The 21,072-nt window shown below is 39.9% G+C and overlaps 1 protein-coding gene across 1 annotated transcript; it reads left to right on the top strand.

Moving 5' to 3' along the window:
• Positions 1 to 2,591: 2,591 nt before the first annotated feature.
• On the top strand, positions 2,592 to 11,929 carry LOC103335819 (putative sphingolipid transporter spinster homolog 2). Its single transcript, XM_008238853.3, has 16 exons — positions 2,592 to 2,851; positions 3,407 to 3,538; positions 4,221 to 4,322; positions 5,405 to 5,509; positions 5,675 to 5,750; positions 6,556 to 6,630; positions 6,813 to 6,915; positions 6,998 to 7,063; positions 8,003 to 8,084; positions 8,666 to 8,763; positions 8,926 to 9,002; positions 9,156 to 9,269; positions 10,583 to 10,702; positions 10,883 to 11,011; positions 11,145 to 11,223; positions 11,560 to 11,929. The coding sequence occupies exons 1-16, from the start codon at positions 2,742 to 2,744 to the stop codon at positions 11,691 to 11,693; spliced, it is 1,602 nt and encodes a 533-aa protein (XP_008237075.2). The 5' UTR covers positions 2,592 to 2,741; the 3' UTR covers positions 11,694 to 11,929.
• The last annotated feature ends 9,143 nt before the right edge of the window (positions 11,930 to 21,072 follow it).

Below are 21,072 nucleotides of genomic sequence, written 5' to 3'. Positions count from 1 at the left end.
TTTAAAAAGTTTGGCCCAAATTTTTATTAATAAAACCATTTTAACCTTTTACTCCAGTGACATATTTAACTAATATGTTAGTACAATAATAATTTATAAAAATTAATAAATATATTATTTTCATGGCCGTATAGGTGTAATGTTGAGATGGAAGAGTTTTCCTTTTGGCTAAGAAGCGAAAAGAGGATTTTTTTTTTTTTTTTTGGGTGAGTTTTAGAAAGGAAAAGAATTGAAGCATATCTCATACTCACTAATTTTTAGTTAAAATGTAACTAAAAAAACTAGAAAACTAACTCCAATTTCAACTCCAATCATACTCCCTGATTTAGGAAGTTTTAAATATTTTACTTCAATTTTGAATAAAGTGAAAGCAACAAGATAACAACAAATAATAGTTAGCATTAAATAAATGATGAAGATAATATTAAAATAGAGCAGCATTAAATTATGGGAGATTTTAATGGCACCCCATTATTTGCTCTTTGCACCCTATATTAATTTTAAACATAAAATAACCTATTTTATCCTTGTACATAATTACCTTTAAGAACAAAAAATATTTAAAATTAAAATTAAAATTGCTCACTACATCCCACATATGTTCCTACAATCCTAGTTAGATTTTTTTCTCAAACCATCATGTTCCTACAACCCTAACGAGGTTTATACATTTATATTGGTGAAAAAATATATTGTATTTATTCATGAATGGTGAGATTGAAGTTAGAAAGACTTTGAATGAGGTATGCTTTTATTTTTAGGGTGATTGGAGTTGTGTTTTTTCATTTTTTTCCCTAAATTTTGTAAAACACTGTGATATAGGGTTATAAATACAGTGAGAAAATAATTAGCAAGTATGAAGTAGAATACATCACATCTAAAGCAGGGGCGGAGCCACACTGGGACTAGTGTGGTCCCGGGCCCCCACTCAAGTTTTTTTATATTTTAAAAGTAATATACTGTTATGTATTTGTATATGTATATTATTTCAAATACTTTATGTTTTAATATGTACCCACATGTATTGTGGTGGACTTATTAAGGCACAAGGAGGTAGTTCAAATTGCACCCTTACTCAGCTAGTGGTGATGCACTCCAGGTGTACAGATTAGCTTATTTCCATTTTCAACATTGAAGTAAATGTCTTTGTCCTTTGACTTTAATTTATTTTTATATTACTCCATTTACTTAAGTTTACAATGTAAATAAGGAAGTACCCCCTATTTGAATTCAAATAAAAATACTAGAAAATCAAATTCTCACCAAGTCAAAATATGAAAAATCGGTTTTAGTGTAAAATACGATTTAGGCTAAAAATGATGGCTCATTAAGTTAATATATACTTCATACTAAAATTCCATAAAATCAAGTTTTCTTATTTCATGTGGAAGGAATAAAAGCCGCCAAAAATTATCTTGAGAAAATGATTATTCCAAAAACCATTTTTCATACTTAGTCAATATTTTTTCATGTATGATATGAATGCATAAAGGGGCCTAAGGTTGTTTTTAATTTGGGAAATTTTGATTTTTTTTTCCTTTCTATTGGATTTAATGGGGAAAAAGCTTTAAAGATATTTGCTAAATCGCTACTCTTTGTCTATCTCTTGCAATTTTTCTTGCTTAGAATGTATTTGTTTATCCCTTTGTCGAGAACAATTATGATTGTAACCAATAAACGATATAATTCTTGACATATGTGATATATATACACTATTTTTTGTATGTATTATGAGTTCGAATTTTTGATTCTTTATATTTTGTAAGAGGCCTCACACACATAAAATCCTAAACCACTGATCTAAAGTGGAGAGATATACCGACATTGAATAACGTGCAATAAATATTAGTTTTTATTCTTTGGGAATTGGCAGAGAGTGGGAAGAGATGAGAGAGAACAAGAATTGAAGCACAACTTTTTATAATTGAAGTTTCAAGGTATGTTAATTACTTTTAAAAAAAAGTGTCAACTGGCATTTTTAATATGTAGGAAAAGTAATTGAGATTCACTTCAACCGAAATGTTAAAGTTCGTTTGTTTTGTATTTTCATAAAAGTACATTAAATTTTGATTTTAACGTTTTTGTTTTTTGTTGGAAAAATTTGATTTTAATGTTGGTATTTGACATCCGGCATGGACCGATAAATTTAACAGTTTCTAAATTAATTTCTTTATTGTAAAGTTTGATTTAATCTGAACCGAAAATTTTGGTTAAAGGATCGGGTGGAATTGGAATATCTCGAAGTCTAAAACTGATAAAAGCCCGTACCAACTTATTTCTAAAATTAATTAATTATTTATTTATTTAACAGTGCGTCAACATATTAATAGCTGGATAAAGAGGTAATTGTAACTAAAAGAGAATCTTAAACCGCATCGTTCCAAACCACATAGCACACCTTTTTTTTTGTATTCTTCTAAACATTTTGGCAACATGATAATTGGTACCATGATCTTTGAAACTATGATGAATCCTTCTCAAACTCAAACTCCAAAAGTGAAAAAGGATGGTGGAAAGCAAATTTCTTGTTTCTCTTTACATAAAAGTGAGAGGCTGATGGCAACAAAGGAAGCCTCCAAACTTTATTAGCAGTGTTAGGAAGAAGAGGTCAAGAACACACTTGCCCTCAACCACCATTCAAAACCCAACTCGGAAATATCAATATTTTACATTACTTTTTCACCAAAAGATATTTTCACTGAAGTAATTGTGTTATATTATATTTACCATTACTTCTTCTAATGGCTCAAAAAGAAGCAAAGACTTCTGAAGAAGGTAAGCCTTCGGCAGAGCCAGCCATGGTCATTGCTTCAACCGCAGCTCCGGCTCCTTCGTGGTTCACGCCCAAGAGGTACTTTTTTATTTGTTCCAGTTTGTTTTTGGGTTCTTGGGTCTGCTTGGTTGCTGAGAAAATATGGGAAATTAAGATAAAGTTTGACTATTGTTTTTTGTTTTTGGTTGGTTTTGTTACTTGGGTCTGGAAAAGGAACGAGAATTCGTATACGACTAGGGTGTTGTAGAAATAATTTGCTGGCTTAGTTGGGCTCAGAAATTTTGGTTTTAGACTTTGATTTCTTAGTTTTTCTCTCTACTTTCTGCGCAACCGAACGGGAAATTGGGTTTTTTTTTGTTTTCCTTTGTGGGCACTATTGTTTGATTGGTGAGTTGTATGGAAGAAAAGGGAAAAGAGTGAAAACTGTTTGGATGCTAAATTAGCAAACTGTTTTGAACATGAAAGGGGGTGGTGAGAATCATGTAAAGGAATATAATTATAATCCAGTTCATTGAACTGGGGTTGAGTCAAGTATCATTTGAAGGTATGCAAGACCAGTGAACCACTTTAGAGCCATTAGTATCTTGGTTTTTGTTTCGGTGTGTAATAAATGTTCTTATGCTGTGATTGCAGGTTACTTGCTATCTTTTGCGTGATTAACTTGTTAAATTATGTGGACCGAGGAGCAATAGCAAGCAATGGTGTCAATGGGAGCCTGGGAACTTGTACAGAAAGTGGCGTATGCACATCCGGTACCGGGATACAGTAAGAATTATTTGGAGGTTTCCTTGATTCTCTTGATTTTCGAATTAGATTTTCTTCATGCATTGTTTGATTCCATTTACTTGAATGTGCTGAGTTGTAATGTTGTCCAATGTTGTAGGTGCTATGGTATAGAAATGTTATTGAGGTTTTGAAAAGAAACAAATGTTGTCTCCATGTGGTTATGTTGTTATTGATATAGAGGTTTTATCTATTTCTAAGAGCTCCTTAGTTGAGAAGTTGCTTAAAATTTTCTCTGATTAATGTACTTACTATGGTGTGTGAAGAATATCCACCAACTGAGGCGGTGTTAAGGCTTTGAGGTCGAGGCAGTTGCATGTCAGTTGCCCGTGTTTTATCCATTTTAAACAAATTTCTGTTCTGTTTATTACATGATGCTTGGAACATGTAGAATTTGAGATGGCTAAATTCCTTTAATCTTTGGCTTAAACATCTCACCATTTCTTTGGGCATAAGATTTTACATGGATATACATTTGAAGATTTGTACAACCTTCTATTGTGCTTTTAGACTCCATGCCTTTGGTTTTTTTCTTTTAAGCTTCTGCTGGGACTTCATGCCTATAATAATTGTATTTCTTTTCCCTCTTTTCTAATAAATGTTTTACTTGCCATGTAATTAATCCTGGACAGCATTTATATCCTTAATTTCCTTTCGTATGCAGGGGGGATTTTAACTTGAGCAACTTTGAAGATGGAGTTCTCTCATCAGCTTTTATGGTTGGACTTCTTTTGGCTTCTCCTATATTTGCATCATTAGCAAAGAGGTAACAATCACCTATTATCGCATTAGGCTACCATGGAATATCATTTTTTAGCCAGGTGCATAACTTTAAAGCTGAGATTTCAATACATTTGAACAGAATCATTTTTTTTTTTTTTTTTGGTGATTAGTAGTATATATTTATCAAAAAAGTATGTATAGATTTTTTTCTTTTCTGGCTAAGTGACTAAGGGGCACAACCAATGTACAAAAGATATAATAAAATGCCAGAGTGTATTAGTGAAGATAAAATCTACAGGAAGATAAGAATAGGAATCCTTCCTACTCCACTCAAATAAAGCCGATAATAATTTATAGAATCCTTAGATAAGATCTTGTTTTCACTGAACCTGGGTGTTAGGTTGGATTCTGATCTTGGTCCATTAATTAGGTGCATTATTATGAATGTACTTAGGTACAAATTCTTTGTATATTAATATTTGTAGGTACATTTGGAATATTAATGTACATACACATATTCCAAATAATGTATCGAATCAAAGGATCACAACAAAAATTCAATATAACAATCAGGCTTAATGAATTATATTTTTTTATCCAAGGATGAATATCTATTTACCCCAATATTTTTTCCTGGAGCTCCATAACAATGTCTTCAAAGTTGGGCACTTCCTCGCTAATAGAGACACAGTGCAGCTAGGTGTATGGACAAGAGAATGCGATACATATTAGAATATTAACTCAAATTTGATAAATAAGATTTTGTATCTCTAGAATAAAATTGGTGAAAGATTAATACTGAATACAGTTGAATTTGAAGTTAATGCAAGCGCAGATAAAATGCCGAATACCAATGGTTCCTTGATGATCATGAACGTGCAAGAAATTATTTGCAGAGTTATTTTTGGAAGAATTTTACAGGGAACTTTGGTTGTAGAGAAATGTTAAAGTTTCTCTAAGGTGATTACTAGAGAACCTTGATAGAAATATTGCAAATATCCCTAGTGCTATAACCTTAACTATTACTACTAAATTGTTTTAACCCTTCGATGTGAGCTAAGGTGACTACTGCTTGTTTTAAGCCTTTTTCTCTGCGATTTCTCATCTATCTATTAAATTTTGCAGTGTAAGTCCGTTTAGGCTCATTGGAGTTGGATTATCAGTTTGGACCTTTGCTACAGTTGGTTGTGGTTTTTCATTCAACTTCTGGTCCATTACTCTCTGCCGCATGTAAGTAATTTAATCCTTCTTGTTTTATTGCTATATCTGTACCCCCTGGTACAATTTCTTTCTCTTTCTTTGATATTACATTTTTTAGTAATTCAGTAACGTGGGCTACTGTTTGATCTAGTTGGTTTGTTTTGCTTGTTTCAATGCCTTTTCTGTTGTCTACAGGTTAGTTGGTGTTGGTGAGGCTTCATTTATTAGTCTTGCAGCTCCATTCATTGATGATAATGCCCCAGCTCCTCAGGTATGATTTCTTTTGTTTCATAGTATACCTAACATTTTGAATTTGTTTGATTTGAGATTAATATTATATTATTTAGTTTCATTATATCCATTCTATGGTTTTGGTAAGTCTTGCTTTGGCATGTGTTTGCGTTGCCACAGAGCATATATGGTTTACTCAGCCCCCTTCTATTGAGGGATCCCTCAAATAAAATTATTTGAGGGACACCCTTTAGGGTACCCTACGAATTTGTTTCCTACAATCCAAACCATCTATTTTTTAAGTCTACATTCATAGATCATCCTTGCAAAAAATTAGACAAATCGGAAACCGTTTCAACATCCAATTGTATCCTACAAAATCAATGAACTCGGTGCTTCAGGAAAGTACTAAAATTTCAATTACACAATTCAGTGGTCAAACGATGTCGGATTCAAGTGATTTTTTATAGAGATGATCTTTGAATGATTATCTAAAACATAGACGGTTTGGATTAGTGAAATACAATGCGGAGTGGGCCCTACAAAGGGGTCCCTCAAATAAGCTAATTTGAGGGATCCCTCAATGAAAGCTCTCTGATGGTTTACTATCAGAAGTATATTAGAGTTGCGGTGCCATCTTGGCTTCATTTGGTAGGAGTTTAGGCTTTTTCTAAACTGTCACTAGCTTTTGGATATGTTCTCAGTAGTATGTTTTCTTTACTCAACCCCACCAAATATTCTTCCTGAACTTGTATCCACCTCATTGCTTTTTTTTTTCTTTGTTAATTTTATCTATTATTTTTAGATCTGCTGTCAACGGACTTATGCCCTGTCTTTTATCTCAGAAAACTGCGTGGCTTGCTATATTCTATATGTGCATACCAAGTGGATATGCACTTGGCTATGTTTATGGTGGGTTGGTAAGTTATACTTATTTGCTACATGGGTCAGTTTTATTTGGAAAATATGGTCTCTTGGTCAACATATAATTGCTAGACAATAGAAATCTACATAACAAGTGCATATTTACTTTTGGTTTGGTGTTCCTCACTTGGTCCCATGTTGATAAGTTTATGATTATCTCACATTTTTTAATACATAGGTTGGAAGTCATTCCAATTGGCGTTATGCTTTTTGGGGGGAGGCAATCCTGATGCTTCCATTTGCTATTCTAGGATTTGTTATGAAGCCTTTGCAGCTGAAAGGTGTACTTTTAGTCTTTTATGCATTGATTCATTTTCGTTCAGCAAGTTTTGACGATCATTACTAAGTGATTTCTGAATTCAGGTTTTTTTCATCCTGAATCAACAAAAGCACTAACAGCAGTGGAGACGGCCGTCTCAGAAGTTCAAGGTGCTGATACATATGATATTGAGGAAAGCTGTATCTGTAGATAGTAGGCCTTTTTTAAGTCTCTAACTAGCTGCACAATAGATTTTAATAAGTTGGAACATCTCCAATTAGCTCTGTCGATATGAAGCATTCATCTATGAGTAACTTTGCTATTTTACTGTCATTTTATAGTGCCCAACTGTATTTTGTAGGAGTTTTATTAATTTTGCATGAGGCATTTTCCCAAATTATACTTTTGGGGTTAAAGCTAATTGAGTTCACATAAAAATTTGTATTAGGATAGGTCTGTCTAATAAACTTTCATGACAATTTGGTTACATTGGAAAGCTGCAATTAATGAGGTCCTGTGTTGTTTTGTTTATGCCTTACCTTAAGAGTACAATTGTTTCTCTGCTTTAACTGGGTTTGTGCTTTCCTTGGTGTGGCCATCTTGTCCACTCCCTATGTAATTTTATTGTTTTCAGGATGTAAATTTGTTTCTTTTCTTTTTTTATTTAAAATAAAGAGGGAAACTTTCATGAAAAATCTCTAAATGCCTATCCTGTAAGAAGATTGCTTCGCAATTAAGTTTCCTGGTAGCAGCTTGAAGTTCATGATGCTGACTAAACTCTGACCATCATGCTATGGATTACAAAGGAATTATTACTATTGGTCAAGTTAGTGGATATGCTCTTAGGCATATAACATAATACAAGCATGAACTCATATGCTGGAAAATATGTGTTTTAAAAGTTCAATTATGTGAATTATCACCTTTTCCCTAGTCTTTGTCCCCCTTTTGTGACTGGTAACCTGTGATAATATTTGATGTCACTCTTTTTCCTTTATCAGGATAGAGAAAATTTCCTTTCTGTTCTTAATATTTGTCTTGATAGTTATTTTTCCCCATTGACATTGCTAATTATCTTTTTTTTTTTTTTTAATTTTAACTCTGCATAGGTTCAGATAATTTGAATGGTAAAGATGGTTCCTTTTCCAGTAAGGAAGATCTCAGAAATTCTACCATACAGAAATCTTCTGAGTGAGTCACTCATCCATAAGCTCATATATATGTATATATTTTTTAGATTTGGGCTTGTATATACTGCCACTGGACCTCGTAGGGACCTTTGATTCATTTCTCTGGATTCAATGCAATAATTATTGTGGATTAAATTATCTTTGACTAGTACCAATTTGATTGATGGGAGAGAGAGATATGTGGATTAGTACAATTATTGTTAGCATCATATATGTTTAGGTGTTTGTTTTGTTAGCAGAAACTATATGGAGCATATCAATAAACAGTTTTCAGATTTGATTACCTTAATTGTCATCACAAAGCATTCACTTGAATATTAACCAAATGTAAATTTTTAGATGCATGTGTTTTCAACTGTAAGGGGTTGCATTAGACATTGTAAGGATAACTGAACAGACTATTGGTTTTCTGTGATGAAGTTTGTGTGGGTTCCACTTGTATGACAGCGTTACATTTGACCGGCCAACTATTGGTTCTTTTAACTTCCCATGTTGTTGTCACATGCTCTTATGCTCATAAGTTATAGCAGTTATCATAAACATAATTGTGTATCTGATACCTAAGGTCTTATTTTATGGCAGGCTAAAAGTTGGGACAAAAATAATGAATCAAATTTCAAGGTTTATGAAAGATATGAAGGTGCTTTTGGTTGACAAGGTTTATGTTGTTAATGTTCTAGGTACTTATCTTTCTTTTCCTCCACCTTGCTTTACCTACCATATTTTGTATGTGAATTTCTTTGGGTCATGGTTGTTACTTGATAAAATAAAATAAAGACTGAATTTCTTCGGTTTATGATCTATGTGCTAATTCTCTGAAACTGTGAAATTTTCATTCTTAGGTTATATAGCATACAACTTTGTCATAGGTGCATACTCGTATTGGGGGCCTAAGGCTGGTTATAATATATATCATATGGTAAGCATTTAACTTGACTTTATAGATTTGTATCATTCAATATAAGGTTTTCCTTTCTTTTTTATTCTTTCAATGATCATGTTTGATAGTGGTTTGGGTATAGGACCTAGATAAACTTGGTAACCCTGCTTTAAATTCATGGTATTTTGGCAGAATGATGCAGATTTGATATTTGGAGGTATTACAATTGTGTGCGGAATATTGGGCACACTAGCAGGAGGTTTTGTTCTGGATTATATCAATAGCACTATCTCTAATGCTTTCAAGGTAGGTGTTCTGTGTTTATTGGGATCTAGAATATTTTCTTGATACTGTTGCTTAACATTTACCGAATGCATTATTTTCTTTCTCTTGGCCTTTGTGCATGAAAAACTGAGCTAGTCCATTGCCTTTTCAAACTGACGCTTGGTCTTTGGCTTTTGTTTGTTCTTTTAGTAGATCTTTTTCATTATGGCATTTGGTATTTTGTTTTTCTTATAGTAAATGTTCACATCCTGACTGCTTTAGTTTTTGAGAGTAGTGGTAAACCAGCAAAAAGTTATCAACTAATCGAAGTAGGAGACCCTGATTCCAACCTAAAAGTAGGAGATCCTGAGATCAGATCCTTATTAAGTCCAACTTCTTAATTTAAGTTGAATTCCACACGTTAGGCCCACATGTGAGGGTGCATGTGAGTATCTTAATTGTTGATCCACATTCTACTGGCTTAATTTCTGAGAATTGTGGTAAATCAACAAAGTTTATGAGTTTTTAAATGTCAAATCATGCATGCATATACACACGGATGATCAAATTCCACCAAAAGATAAAGAGATTCATATTGAGTAGAAGGCAAACTAGAGGAATAGACACCTGAGGCAGTTCTGAGGAAAGAGGGATGAAAAAGATCTCCATAGAAACAGTGTAGTGGCATAGTCCTCCAAAATTTAATGTCTCCTGGGTATCCAGCCTCGGTGGTATTCCTTAATATTGCACAGAAACAAAGAGATGTATGAAATGCTCTGACCCATTTGCGGGATTAAAAACTTTGGCGATTGGGAAAGATAATCCCAGTTGCTTTGAAATGCAACATCCCATGTTTTAACCATCAGAAAAAATAACCCTTCCGTGATTTTGTTTTTATGAGACGTCAGAAGGTTATAGATATGGTTACTTCTTCTAATAAAAATGAAGAGTAGTATATGGATATGGAATATGAATAACATTGCAAAGCAATAAGATACTTCACCAATATACAAGCTAAAGTAGTATACACAAAAATGACCTCATCCTAAAGTATTTTTATGGCGTATATTGACTGCTGATGCCTTTCTTCATATACTTCTATGAGGAATAGAAGATGAAAATGGAGTTGCACTGCAAGCTTTCCCCAGGGATTTTGGGGTTTGTCCTTAAAATTAGTCAAAGAACTAAAGGTTTTTCTCTGATACAAATTTGAGAAAACTTTGTAAAGGTTTCTTGCAGTCTTATTGTTATTGCTTGTGTATGAACTTATGTATTCATTATCCCAGTCATTTTTTTTCCTTTTTGTTTCTTTTCCTCATTGCATGTTTAAATACTGTACTTGGACTTTGTTGCAGCTTCTTTCAGCAGTAACGTTACTTGGAGGAGTATGTTGCTTCGGTGCATTTTGCTTCAAGAACATGTATGCTTTCCTAGCTCTTTTTGCAGTTGGGGAACTACTTGTCTTTGCAACTCAGGTACATTCCTGTTGTAAGAAATTTTTTCCTATTATTTGGCTTAAGAACTAGATGGTTACCGTATTAAACTGTTAGCGCGGAAGACATCTATTGCTATAACCAGAATGTTCACTGTACAAAGACATTTATTGCCAGAACTGGAATATTCACTGAACTGGAATATTCAATTTACCTATGCAGGGCCCTGTAAATTACATCTGTCTCCATTGTGTTAAACCTAGTATGAGGCCACTATCTATGGCTATTTCTACTGTTTCAATTCACCTTTTTGGGGATGTACCTTCCGCACCTCTTGTTGGAGTTCTCCAGGTTTGCCTTCCTATATAGCATGGACCGATCTGTTTCCTTTCATCTGTACTATGAACCTATTAATCATGAGTTGCACATTCTAATTAAGTACGTTCTTTTTCCTTTTGGCTTTGGTCTGGTTTTGACTGCGCAGGATTCCATTAACAACTGGAGGGTGACTGCTCTTATTTTAACATCTATTTTCATTCCAGCAGCAGGAATATGGTTTATAGGTAAGTTGCAGTTAGTGATTCCGTTACTTTATTATGGAACCATTCCAACTGATGATTTGTGAGACAATAGAATTTTATTAAGGGCAAGGATGTTCGACGAATTCTCAATAACTAAGTCAACATTTTCGGGTTTCTGGAAAACAGCTATAGTTAATTTTGTGCTTTCTTTCTTTCCTTTCCCAAAGAGGGTTCTTTGCATACATTACTATGATCAACTTATCTGAAATTTAATCGAGTTCATAATTACGGGCTCTTCAATAATTGGCACAATAGAGAGGGACCAAAACTGAGATCAGTCCTAGAGTTTTTGTAATCGTTGTTTGTATACCCCTACAGGAATCTTTCTGCACAGCGTGGATAGATTTAACGAAGAAAGTGAGAATCAGATCACGACAACTGAAAAGTCAAACACAACACCATTGCTTAAAGGGAAGAAGACAGAAACAACTGAATCTGCCTCTGAACCCTAAGACTTGGCCTTTTTCTCTTAGCTTTGATTGCAACCTGTCACATATTCAGGTCTTGTCTAGTAGCCTGGTAGGTTCTGTTAATTCCTGTAAATATGGTCTAGAGTGCAACCTTTTAAAAATTATTTGTTTACATTTTTATTTTCCAATGGAAGTGTTTATATTTGTTTTCCTCTTTGAACTTTTGTTCAAGGGTTGTACAAAATGCAAATTAATAATTTGAGCATTTTATCGTGCAACGACGTGTATTTTACGAAGTATTTATACCATTTTGTGCCTTACCTAAATATAGCAAAACGTAGTGAAAGTAAAATTCATTCTTCATATATGAGTCTCTCACGCATGAAGATATATCCCTAGCTTTAAGTGTCTTGATTTATGTTGTGAAAAAGAAAACAGATATATAGAAGAGAAAGGAGAAAATGAAGGTAGGTATGAATGATTTTTCATTCCGGGGATTAGAAATGATTTTTCATCTATTTCATTGATTAGCTTTCACGGGTTAGTGGTATTATTGTGTTGACCGATGCAGATTGTTTGCAATCACAAGTTCACAACAAATAAAGATTTTATTTGTCAACCTGAGCCACCCATAGCGTGCACAGCAGAATTGTTTGCCGCATTAAAAGAAAATTCCTTATTTCTTTATCAACAATACCGAACTGGATTTTTATTGTTTCTAAATATAGCATAAAAAGCTGTGAAGGTAATTCATTCTTCTTTACTTATATTGTGAGTTGGTATTAAAGAGACATAGTAGAGCATAATATATATCAATGGCAAAGCCTTGCAAAGTAGTGCATGGAGAGACGTTCATGGAGGAAATCCTATCAAGACTGCCTCCTAAATCTCTTATGTGATTCACTCAATAATAAACTATCCATCGTTGGTAGTACCTCCGGCACTTGACAACCTATCCTCCTCCACCTCCACATGTCCTTTTCAAGCTCTATGCCTCCATAGGTTGGTCGCCGGACATCAACATCTACAAGGACAAAATAGTATTTTCACTACTTAATTTTCCAAATGGCGACTTGTTGAATGATAACCTAGCTGGTTGTGTTGTTGAGGATCTTCATTTTCTGCCTTTTATGGGTCTATACAATAGAGGCCAAGGCCAAATCATTGAGGTTGAGCAATATAGCCGTGTAGGAATTGTAGGTCGTTGTGACGGCATCTTTCGTCTATTTCTGAAGACACCCACTTTTTCTACAACCCACCAATAAAAGAATTTGAAATTCTTTCTGAAGACAGGATTTGGCTATGATCCCAAAACTATGTCCTACAAAGTTGTTCGCATTCTATACTGTGGTGAAGAACTATATGGCGAGCGTATGGTTATTAATCCTGCCAAAGTCGATCGGCATGTACACATTGAACAGTAACGGTTCTTCGAGAATGACTCTTTGGAAACGGAAACTACTAGATTTTGGCCTGAACATATCCAAACATGCTTCAAAGGAATTTTTTACTGGAACGGAGTTGAGCAACGCAAGGAATAATTCGCAGACGAACGACATAGATGCGCTGGCGAATTGCTTAGGTATATGGTTATATGGTTTGATTCGGGGTGATAAGGTCTTTCATTGTGTGAAGCCTCCGGATGGTTACAACATGATCCCCTTTCAGCGCAAACAGCTTGCAGTGTGGAATGAAGAATCCATCGCACTCTTCAAGGTCTGTGTTTGTACAAATATCGTCCCACTAGAATATTCGCCTAATATTCCTTCGTCTTCTCCACTTCCCTTTCTCCCTGCAAAACAGATCGGGTAAAAGGACCACACCCGGGGGGTGTTGGCCAAAGGCCCTCCGATGCCTAAGTTAGGTAGGGTATTTCAAGGAAAACCGGGTGGCCGGAGCCGTGTGTGGTGGCTGGAGCCTTGTGTCAGAGAGAGAAAGAAAGTGGTGGCTAGGGTTTGTGAGAAAATATTTCTGCAGAGTTTCAAAGAGGAATTTAGACGTACTCTTCACCTTTGTGCGTAGCCAAGTATTTATAATGGTCTCGGAGATTAGGGTTTCAGAGGAATAATTCCATAGATGGAAGGGAATTATTCCTCCCCTATTTGGAATTGATTTGATTAATTAGGGATTTGATTTATTTAGGTAAATCAAATCCCTAATCGTGGTATGTATCAAATCAAATCCCAATTTAATTAGGTAACTCCTCATTTAATTGGGAATTGGGGTAGGAATCAAATCAATTCCCAACTTAATTAGGTAATTCTCAATTTAATTGGGTAACTCCCAATTAAATTGAGTAACTTCCAATTAGGTTGAGTAATTCCCAATTAGGTCAAATAATCCCCAAATGGAAGGAATTATTTGACCTAGGGTTTTGATTTAATTGGTTCCCACAAATGCCCCCCAGCTGCATGGCGCGTGGTGGCATGTAGGAGATGTGAATTGTCTGTTGGGCTTTCCAGGTAACTGGACTTCCTTCTTTAATTTGGGCTCTGCGTGGAGGAGGCTTTTTACTTGCTAATTTCAACACCGACCGAAAGTGTTTGAAATTCCTCGTAGGTCAAGGAATTTTGATCCTTATAAACATAGGGCTCCCTCAAACTATTTTCACGTCACAATTTGATCCTCCAATTTCGTCAGTAAGAGAGAAAACTTTAGAAAATTGCTTCAGCTGGCTTTGTCCTCGTCACACACCCAAGGTAATTTGTCTTGGGCAACATATATATTTTTCCTTTTGTTCGACTTTTGGCTGCAAGGAGGTGGTCCGTGCCTTGTGATTGACTAGGGTATGATGGGAGGTCCGGAAGGTGGCGGGATCACCCTCGCATGTGTTGGGCCCGGCGAGGATGGAGGCTGGACCAAGAGCCGGAGCAAGGAGAATTGGGCCACTACGCGATATGGGCTTGCGCTAGGCAGGCGCCACGTGGCTCCAATTTGGGCGATCTGGAGCATCACCTGGCCTCGCGATGCGGAGCAGGCCTACTGGCGCCGAGTGGTGGAGACTCACGCTGGCCGAGACTCGCTAGGCCGAGACGCCTTGAGTTGGGCGCAAGCGCTTCATCTTTGCCGGCCGCTTTTTTTTTTTTTTTTTTCTCGCTGCTGTTTTTCCTTTTCAAATTTTGCAGCTACTCAATGACCATGTCTTCTGAAAGAAGGAGCCGATCACCAAGCTCGCAAGTACCCTTGTACCTATGGGGTGGCTCTCAAGTTCCCAAAGAGAAGTTTGTGGCCAATCTGCACCGTGTCACCACCGAGGCCCAGATTCAAAACATGGCGTGCCCTTTTCAATTTCGCCATTCCCAAGGACGTACATGTCAAGTTAGCAGAGCCCTCATCCGACAGCGTACCACGGGTGGATTCGAACAATCCAGGTGCCGGGATCATCACGTTCCGCCTTCTATTTCTCGCTAGGCTTCACGTTTCGATGTCGAAATTTTTCAGGGATGTGCTTTGCGCCATGGAGTGTGCCCCGAGCCAGTGTACTCCAAACGTTTATCGAGCGGTCATCTGCTTTGAAAATTTGAGTCACTTCTTCAAGCTAGGTTTGACAGTGCAGGAATTCTTCTATTTCTTCGAGGTGAGACGCTTCGAGAAGTATGCCCAACTTCGTGCGCGCAAACCCAAGTTGTTTGATAGTTTAAGTCAAGGCGATCATGTGTGGAGCAAGGATGTCTTTGGAGGTCGTGGCGATGGGAAGGGAGGTTGGCGACGGTCCGCTCGTTCCTCTCACCATCGTGGACGGTAAGTTGCATCCCTTTGTCCGCTCTGCTTGTTGAGGATTTTTCATGTCGGTGTCCGACCAACTTTGTCTTCGCTGCGTGATGACGCCATCCGAAAGAAGCTCGTCCTCGACCCGGACATGATGAAGGTTCGCAGGCTTTGAGCATCCTCGCCAAGTTTCGTGAATGGCGCCGCCGTTTGAGCGAACATCGAAGAAAGTCGGTGGCCCGCCCCGCGAAGATATTGAAAGATGGAAGTTGCACCGCTCGAAGCTAAGTGACTTGCCATTGAGCAGATGAGTCATCGACCGAGTCCCCGAGGATAGAAAGGCGCAGATGGGACCCGCGTGACGGAGCTGCAGCTCGATCAATGGATACGTCCTGCGCGGGGGCAGCCGAGATCTTCTCTTGCCGCAAACAAGTCTTCCTCACAGGAGGCCTCGTCTGCCGGGATCAAACGCCTCGTTAGCGCGAATAGCAAGAAGGCCAACGGCATGCGTGAAGTTCGGGATATGTTGTTCAAGTCGCCAACCGTATTGCCCAAAACTTGTGATCGCCTTGTAAGGAGGCCGTTGAGAAGCAAGGTTCGGCGTCTGCGTCGATGGGACCAACCGAGAGGATCGTACCTCTGCCCGACCACCATGACTCGCCTGCAGGACCACGAACAATCGCGCGGCCGACTCGATGTTGCAAGCTGCGAGCAAGAAAGCTAAAGAGTCGCTCGCTCGAGCAAAGAGTCCTCCGTCGTCTGGCGAATCGGTTTGGGGATTGGCGATACCGCTGGGGTGAGCTCGTGTCCGATCTCGCTGAAAACGGGCTTTCTATCAAGTCCATCTGCTTGTGCTAAGCTAGCGACCATGTGTATCGAGCTGCTGATCTTTGTGCCTTCTCGAGCCTTCCTTGGATAAACAAGAAGAAGCGCCTGTATCATCTTCAAAAGGGATGGTTTTGCTGTTGGGGCTATCACGAACTGCATGATGTTGCCCTCTTACGCTTCGCTTGACGAGTGGTGAAGAAGAATGCTTGACTGACCGACAAGCTCTCGAGCAGCGGATTCGCCATGACGCGAGGATTTTAGATGAAGGAGAGTATGTCCACACTTAAGAGTTCTGGGCCAAAAGATGACGAAGTCAAGTCTCTTATGGCTACCCTGCCGAACGCAGGAAGCCTATTTTAGCCTCGAACGCAAGCATGCTCGCCTGCCCAAGATCGTGATAGGTCGCTGGTCAAGTTTGACAACCATGTGGAAACCACGGAGGTGTCCAAACATGAGATTGCTGCTAATGCGCATAAGCCGATACCGATCGCAACGGCGCTTCTCCTGCTGTCCTCTCGAAGATGACGATGATGAGCAGTCCGCCTTGATCCGCCTCGCTCAGCGATAGCGATCAATGTTGTGGATGTAGGCGGTTGAAGAAGCGAGTAGCGGATGAAGCCGCAACGGAGGAAGACAAGCCCCAGCGGTCTTGAGGAGGGTAAGGAACAAGCGCCAAGGCGGTTGAGTAGGTGGTGATGGTTAAGCGAGTGAGGTTGCCCGTAGCGGTGAGGATGTGATCGGCTAAGAGTCACCTGCTGAAGTCCCCTAGTAGATGTAGTTCATTTTTGCTATTTTTGAACTTTGTAATTTTCTTTCAATAAGTGGTCTTTGGTTGACCGCCCTATTGTTTGTTGAATTTGGCTGGTTGGCCGCTTTGCTATGAAATTTTCAGTTATCTTTCAAACTTCAATTCTCACTATATCTTGTAAGTGTACGTCCGGAGACATAGCACTTGAAAGAGATCCCATTGAGTTTGCACTCGTGAAGTAGGTTGCCCACAATGGAGGTAAAGCTTGTCGCCTACGAGCGTATGTCAGAGGACACAATGCTCGAAATAAAAAGATTCCATTGAGTTTGTGCTTCGCGACAGCTTATCTGCAATGGAGATGAGGCTTGTCGCCACGAGCGTATGTCAGGGACACAATGCTCGAAAAAGACTCCATTGAGTTTGTGCTTGTGAAGCAGCCTGTCTGCAATGGAGATTAGGCTTGTCGCCTGCGAGCGTATGTCGTGGGACAAAATGCTCGAAAAAGACTCCATTGAGTTTGTACTTCGTGAAGCAGCCTGTCTACAATGAAGATGAGGTTCGTTGCCTGCGAGCGTATGTCAGGGACACAATGCTCGAAAAAGACTCCATTGAGTTTGTGCTCGTGAAGTTGTCCGCAATGGAGATTAGGCTTGCTGGTTCGCAGCGTATGTCGAGGACACAATGCTCGAAAAAGACTCCATTGAGTTTGTGCTTCGTGAGAGCGCTTGTCCAATGGAGATTAGGCTCATGCTTCGCGCAGCCGTATGTCGTGACACAATGCTCGAAAAAGACTCCATTGAGTTTGTGCTTCGTGAAGCAGGCTTGTCTGCAATGGAGATTAGGCTTGTCGCCTGCGAGCGTATGTCGTGGACAAAATGCTCGAAAAAGACTCCATTGAGTTTGTGCTTCGTGAAGCAGCTTGTCTGCAATGGAGATGAGGCTTGTCGCGCGGCGTATGTCGGGACATAACGCCGAAAAAGACTCCATTGAGTTTGTGCTGTAAGCATGCCGCAATGGAGATGAGGCTTATCGTCATGCAGGCGTATGTCGGGACATAACGCTCGAAAAAGACTCCATTGAGTTTGTGCTTCGTGAAGCAGCCTGTCTACAATAGAGATGAGGCGCTGCCGCCATGTGTATGTTCGTAAGACATAATGCTCAAAAAAGTACTTCATTGAAAAGCTTGCTCTTGTATTGATGTTGGTGTGAATACATCGCTTTATTGAATAAAGGAAATTGACAACAAAGGTAACATCAAAAGTAGTTCGTCTTAAATGGAAGTACAGGAGGCTCGTCGTCTGCTAGCAAGCCGGGTCAGCGAAGAGTTTCATGGATAGTATCTTCGAAGGTGGTGGGCATTCCATTGTCTCGGAACTTCTCTTCCTTCTAAAGTATCAAGGGTGTAACTTCCTCTGCCCCCAGATCGGCTGATCACGTAGGGGCCTTCCCAGTTTGGCTTCATCTTCTTTGACCCTTGCCTTGGTGCTGTGATGAAAGTTTTTCTAAGCACAAGGTCTCCAGGCTGAAACTGTCTGATCTTGGCCTTCTTGTTGTAGTAGGACGTCAACTGCTGCTGGTAGGCGGCAACTCGAACAATGGCCTTTTCTCGTTCTTCTTCGAGCAGATCAAGGTTGACTTTCATCCGCTTGCGCTTTTGGTCAAGACTGCCCACCTCAATGCTCATGGAAGGGACTGATGTGTGGGAATGATTGCTTCGTCCCATAGGCCGGGAAAATGGTGTCTCTCCGGTCGATCTCCTTTTGGTCGTGCGATAAGCCCATAGGACTCTCGGCAGCTCGTCGACCCATTTTCCTTCTGCGCCTTCCACTTTTCTTTAGGCGATCTAGCACTATCTTGTTGGATGCCTCGCTGGCCATTGCCTTGCGGGCATCGGGTACAGGATGTTGTTTGATGCCATACTGCAAAGAATGCGGTGACTCGCCCGCCACCGAGCGGTACCATTGTCGGTGACTATCGATTGCGGGCAACCAAATCTGCAAATAATGTTCCTCCAGATGAACCGTTCAACATCGGCCTCCTTGGTAGAAGATAAAGCCTCGGCCTCGATCCATTTGGTGAAGTAATCAGTGGCAACGATCATCATCTCTTTGTTGGCAGGTGCCGTCGGCATAGGTCCCACCAAGTCAATGGCCCACTGCATGAATGGCCATGGACTGCTGCGGATGGTATTCCTCGGCAGGTGCTGGGCTGGACCGGACTTGTAGCGTTGGCATCGATCACATCTTCGAGCATACCCGTGAGTCTTGGCGCATGGTAGGCCAGAATAGCCTGCGCCGAGAGCCTTCGAGCAATGCTATCTGCCTCCAGCCATGATTTCACATTCGCCGCCGTATCTTGCAGAGAACCTCGAGCGCCAGGGTACTTGATGCAAGTGAGATGAGGCCCGTGAGTATGATCTCGCGATAAGCATGTCGCCTTTCATGTAGTATCTTGCAGCCTTCGCTGATTTTTCTGCCTCGACTTGTCCTCGGGCAGGTTTCCATTCACCGGGTAGTCAATAATTGGGTCTTGCCACTCGGATCCTCATCGATCGCGCATCGAGTCCAGTACTGCCTCTCCCCTCTATGCTAAATTGGTTAAGGTGCTCGCCGGGATGGAGCGTCTGGCCCCAGTTATCGGTAGCAGATCCTAAACACTGGGTGCATCGTGCGCGTTCTCTGCTCTGGGAACTTCTTTGGATGGTGAAGGTGGGAAGCGCCTTCAACAACTCTTGAACTGTCAAGGTACAAGATCATCCTTAGGTGCCGCCATGTATTCTCCACGAGGCTTGACTTGTGATCATTTGAGAATCGAGTAGATGGCCAACTTTGATTGATAGCTCCTTTGCCAGCGCGAAGCCGGTGAGCAACGCCTCGTACTACCTCGTTGTTTGAAGCGGAAGCCAAGCGTGATTGCTCTCTAACGAGGGTTCCATGCGGGATGATGGCGGCGCTGCTCGGCTCCTTTACAGTTCGGCGCTCCGTCTGGCATGGCGCCACATGTCTCTGGGTTGGTCGAGTTTAGTAGAGGTCTTATGCCTCTCGAACTTTCCTTCTTTTCGACCACTTCTCTTCGGTGATGGTGTGAATTCTGCAACAAAGTCTGCTAAGGCTTGAGCTTTTATTGCAGTCTTCGGCCGGTAGAGGAGGTCATATTGGCTTAGCTCTATAGCCCTTCATGAGTCGTGAAGCATCAGGTGTGGAGGATTGATCTCAAAGGAAAGTCGGTCATGACGATGACTCGGTGAGCTTGGTAATAAGGTCGCAGCTTTCGCAGAAACCACAAGGGCCAAATGAGCTTCTCAATTTCAGATGTAGTCTCTGCATCGAGGAGAGCTTTTGGCGTGTAGAATATCGGATGTTGGGCCCAGTTCTTCTCGAATGAGAGGCGGGTGGCAGTGAGAGTTGGACCTTGCCGGTACACGAACAAGTCTTCACAGGAACTAGCTTTGAGAGCAAGGGAGGTGAAGTAAGGTGAGGTCTTTAGATTACAAGCTTCCCATCTTAGTCCCATTTGTCTTTTGTCCTTTCTTCAAAGCTTTGAAGAATGAGTCACTGTCGGTAGACTTTGAGAGGAATCTGTTAGAGCCATTTGCTCTTGCCGTCGAGCTTTGTATTTCCTTCACTGTGGAAGGCGACTTCATCTCGAGAATGGCTTTGATTTGGCGCGGGTGTGCCTCGATACCTCGTTGCGTCACTAAGTACCCGAGAACCGGCGGATGATACACGAGCGTGCATTTACTTGGATTGACTTCATGCGATATTGGCGGAAGCGGTGAGCGCCTCGGTGAGGTTTTGGGTGGTGCCGCCGGCAGGCTTTAACGACATATCGTCCACGTACACCTCCATGGTTCTGCCGATCTGCTCCTTGAAAATTTTATTCACGAGCCTTTGGTAGGTTGCTCCGGCGTTCTTCAGCCCAAAGGGCATGACCTTGTAGCAGTAGGTCCCTCTTTCGATGATGAAAGAGGTCTTCCTGTCATCATCGTACATCATAATTTGATTATAGCGGGTAAGCATCCATGGTGGCATTTGGTTGGAAGTTGAATCCACGGTGGTCGATTCGGCGGTGGGAAGTTGTCTTTAGAACGCGCTTTGTTGAGTGCGGTGTAATCAGCATACTCTCCATTTTCCACTT

The sequence above is a fragment of the Prunus mume genome, linkage group LG6 (assembly GCF_029339155.1).
Source record: "Prunus mume cultivar Tortuosa linkage group LG6, ASM2933915v1, whole genome shotgun sequence".
NCBI classification, from domain to species: domain Eukaryota; kingdom Viridiplantae; phylum Streptophyta; class Magnoliopsida; order Rosales; family Rosaceae; genus Prunus; species Prunus mume.
Note: the sequence above shows the minus strand (reverse complement) of the source record. Positions and strands in the feature narration are given on the sequence as shown.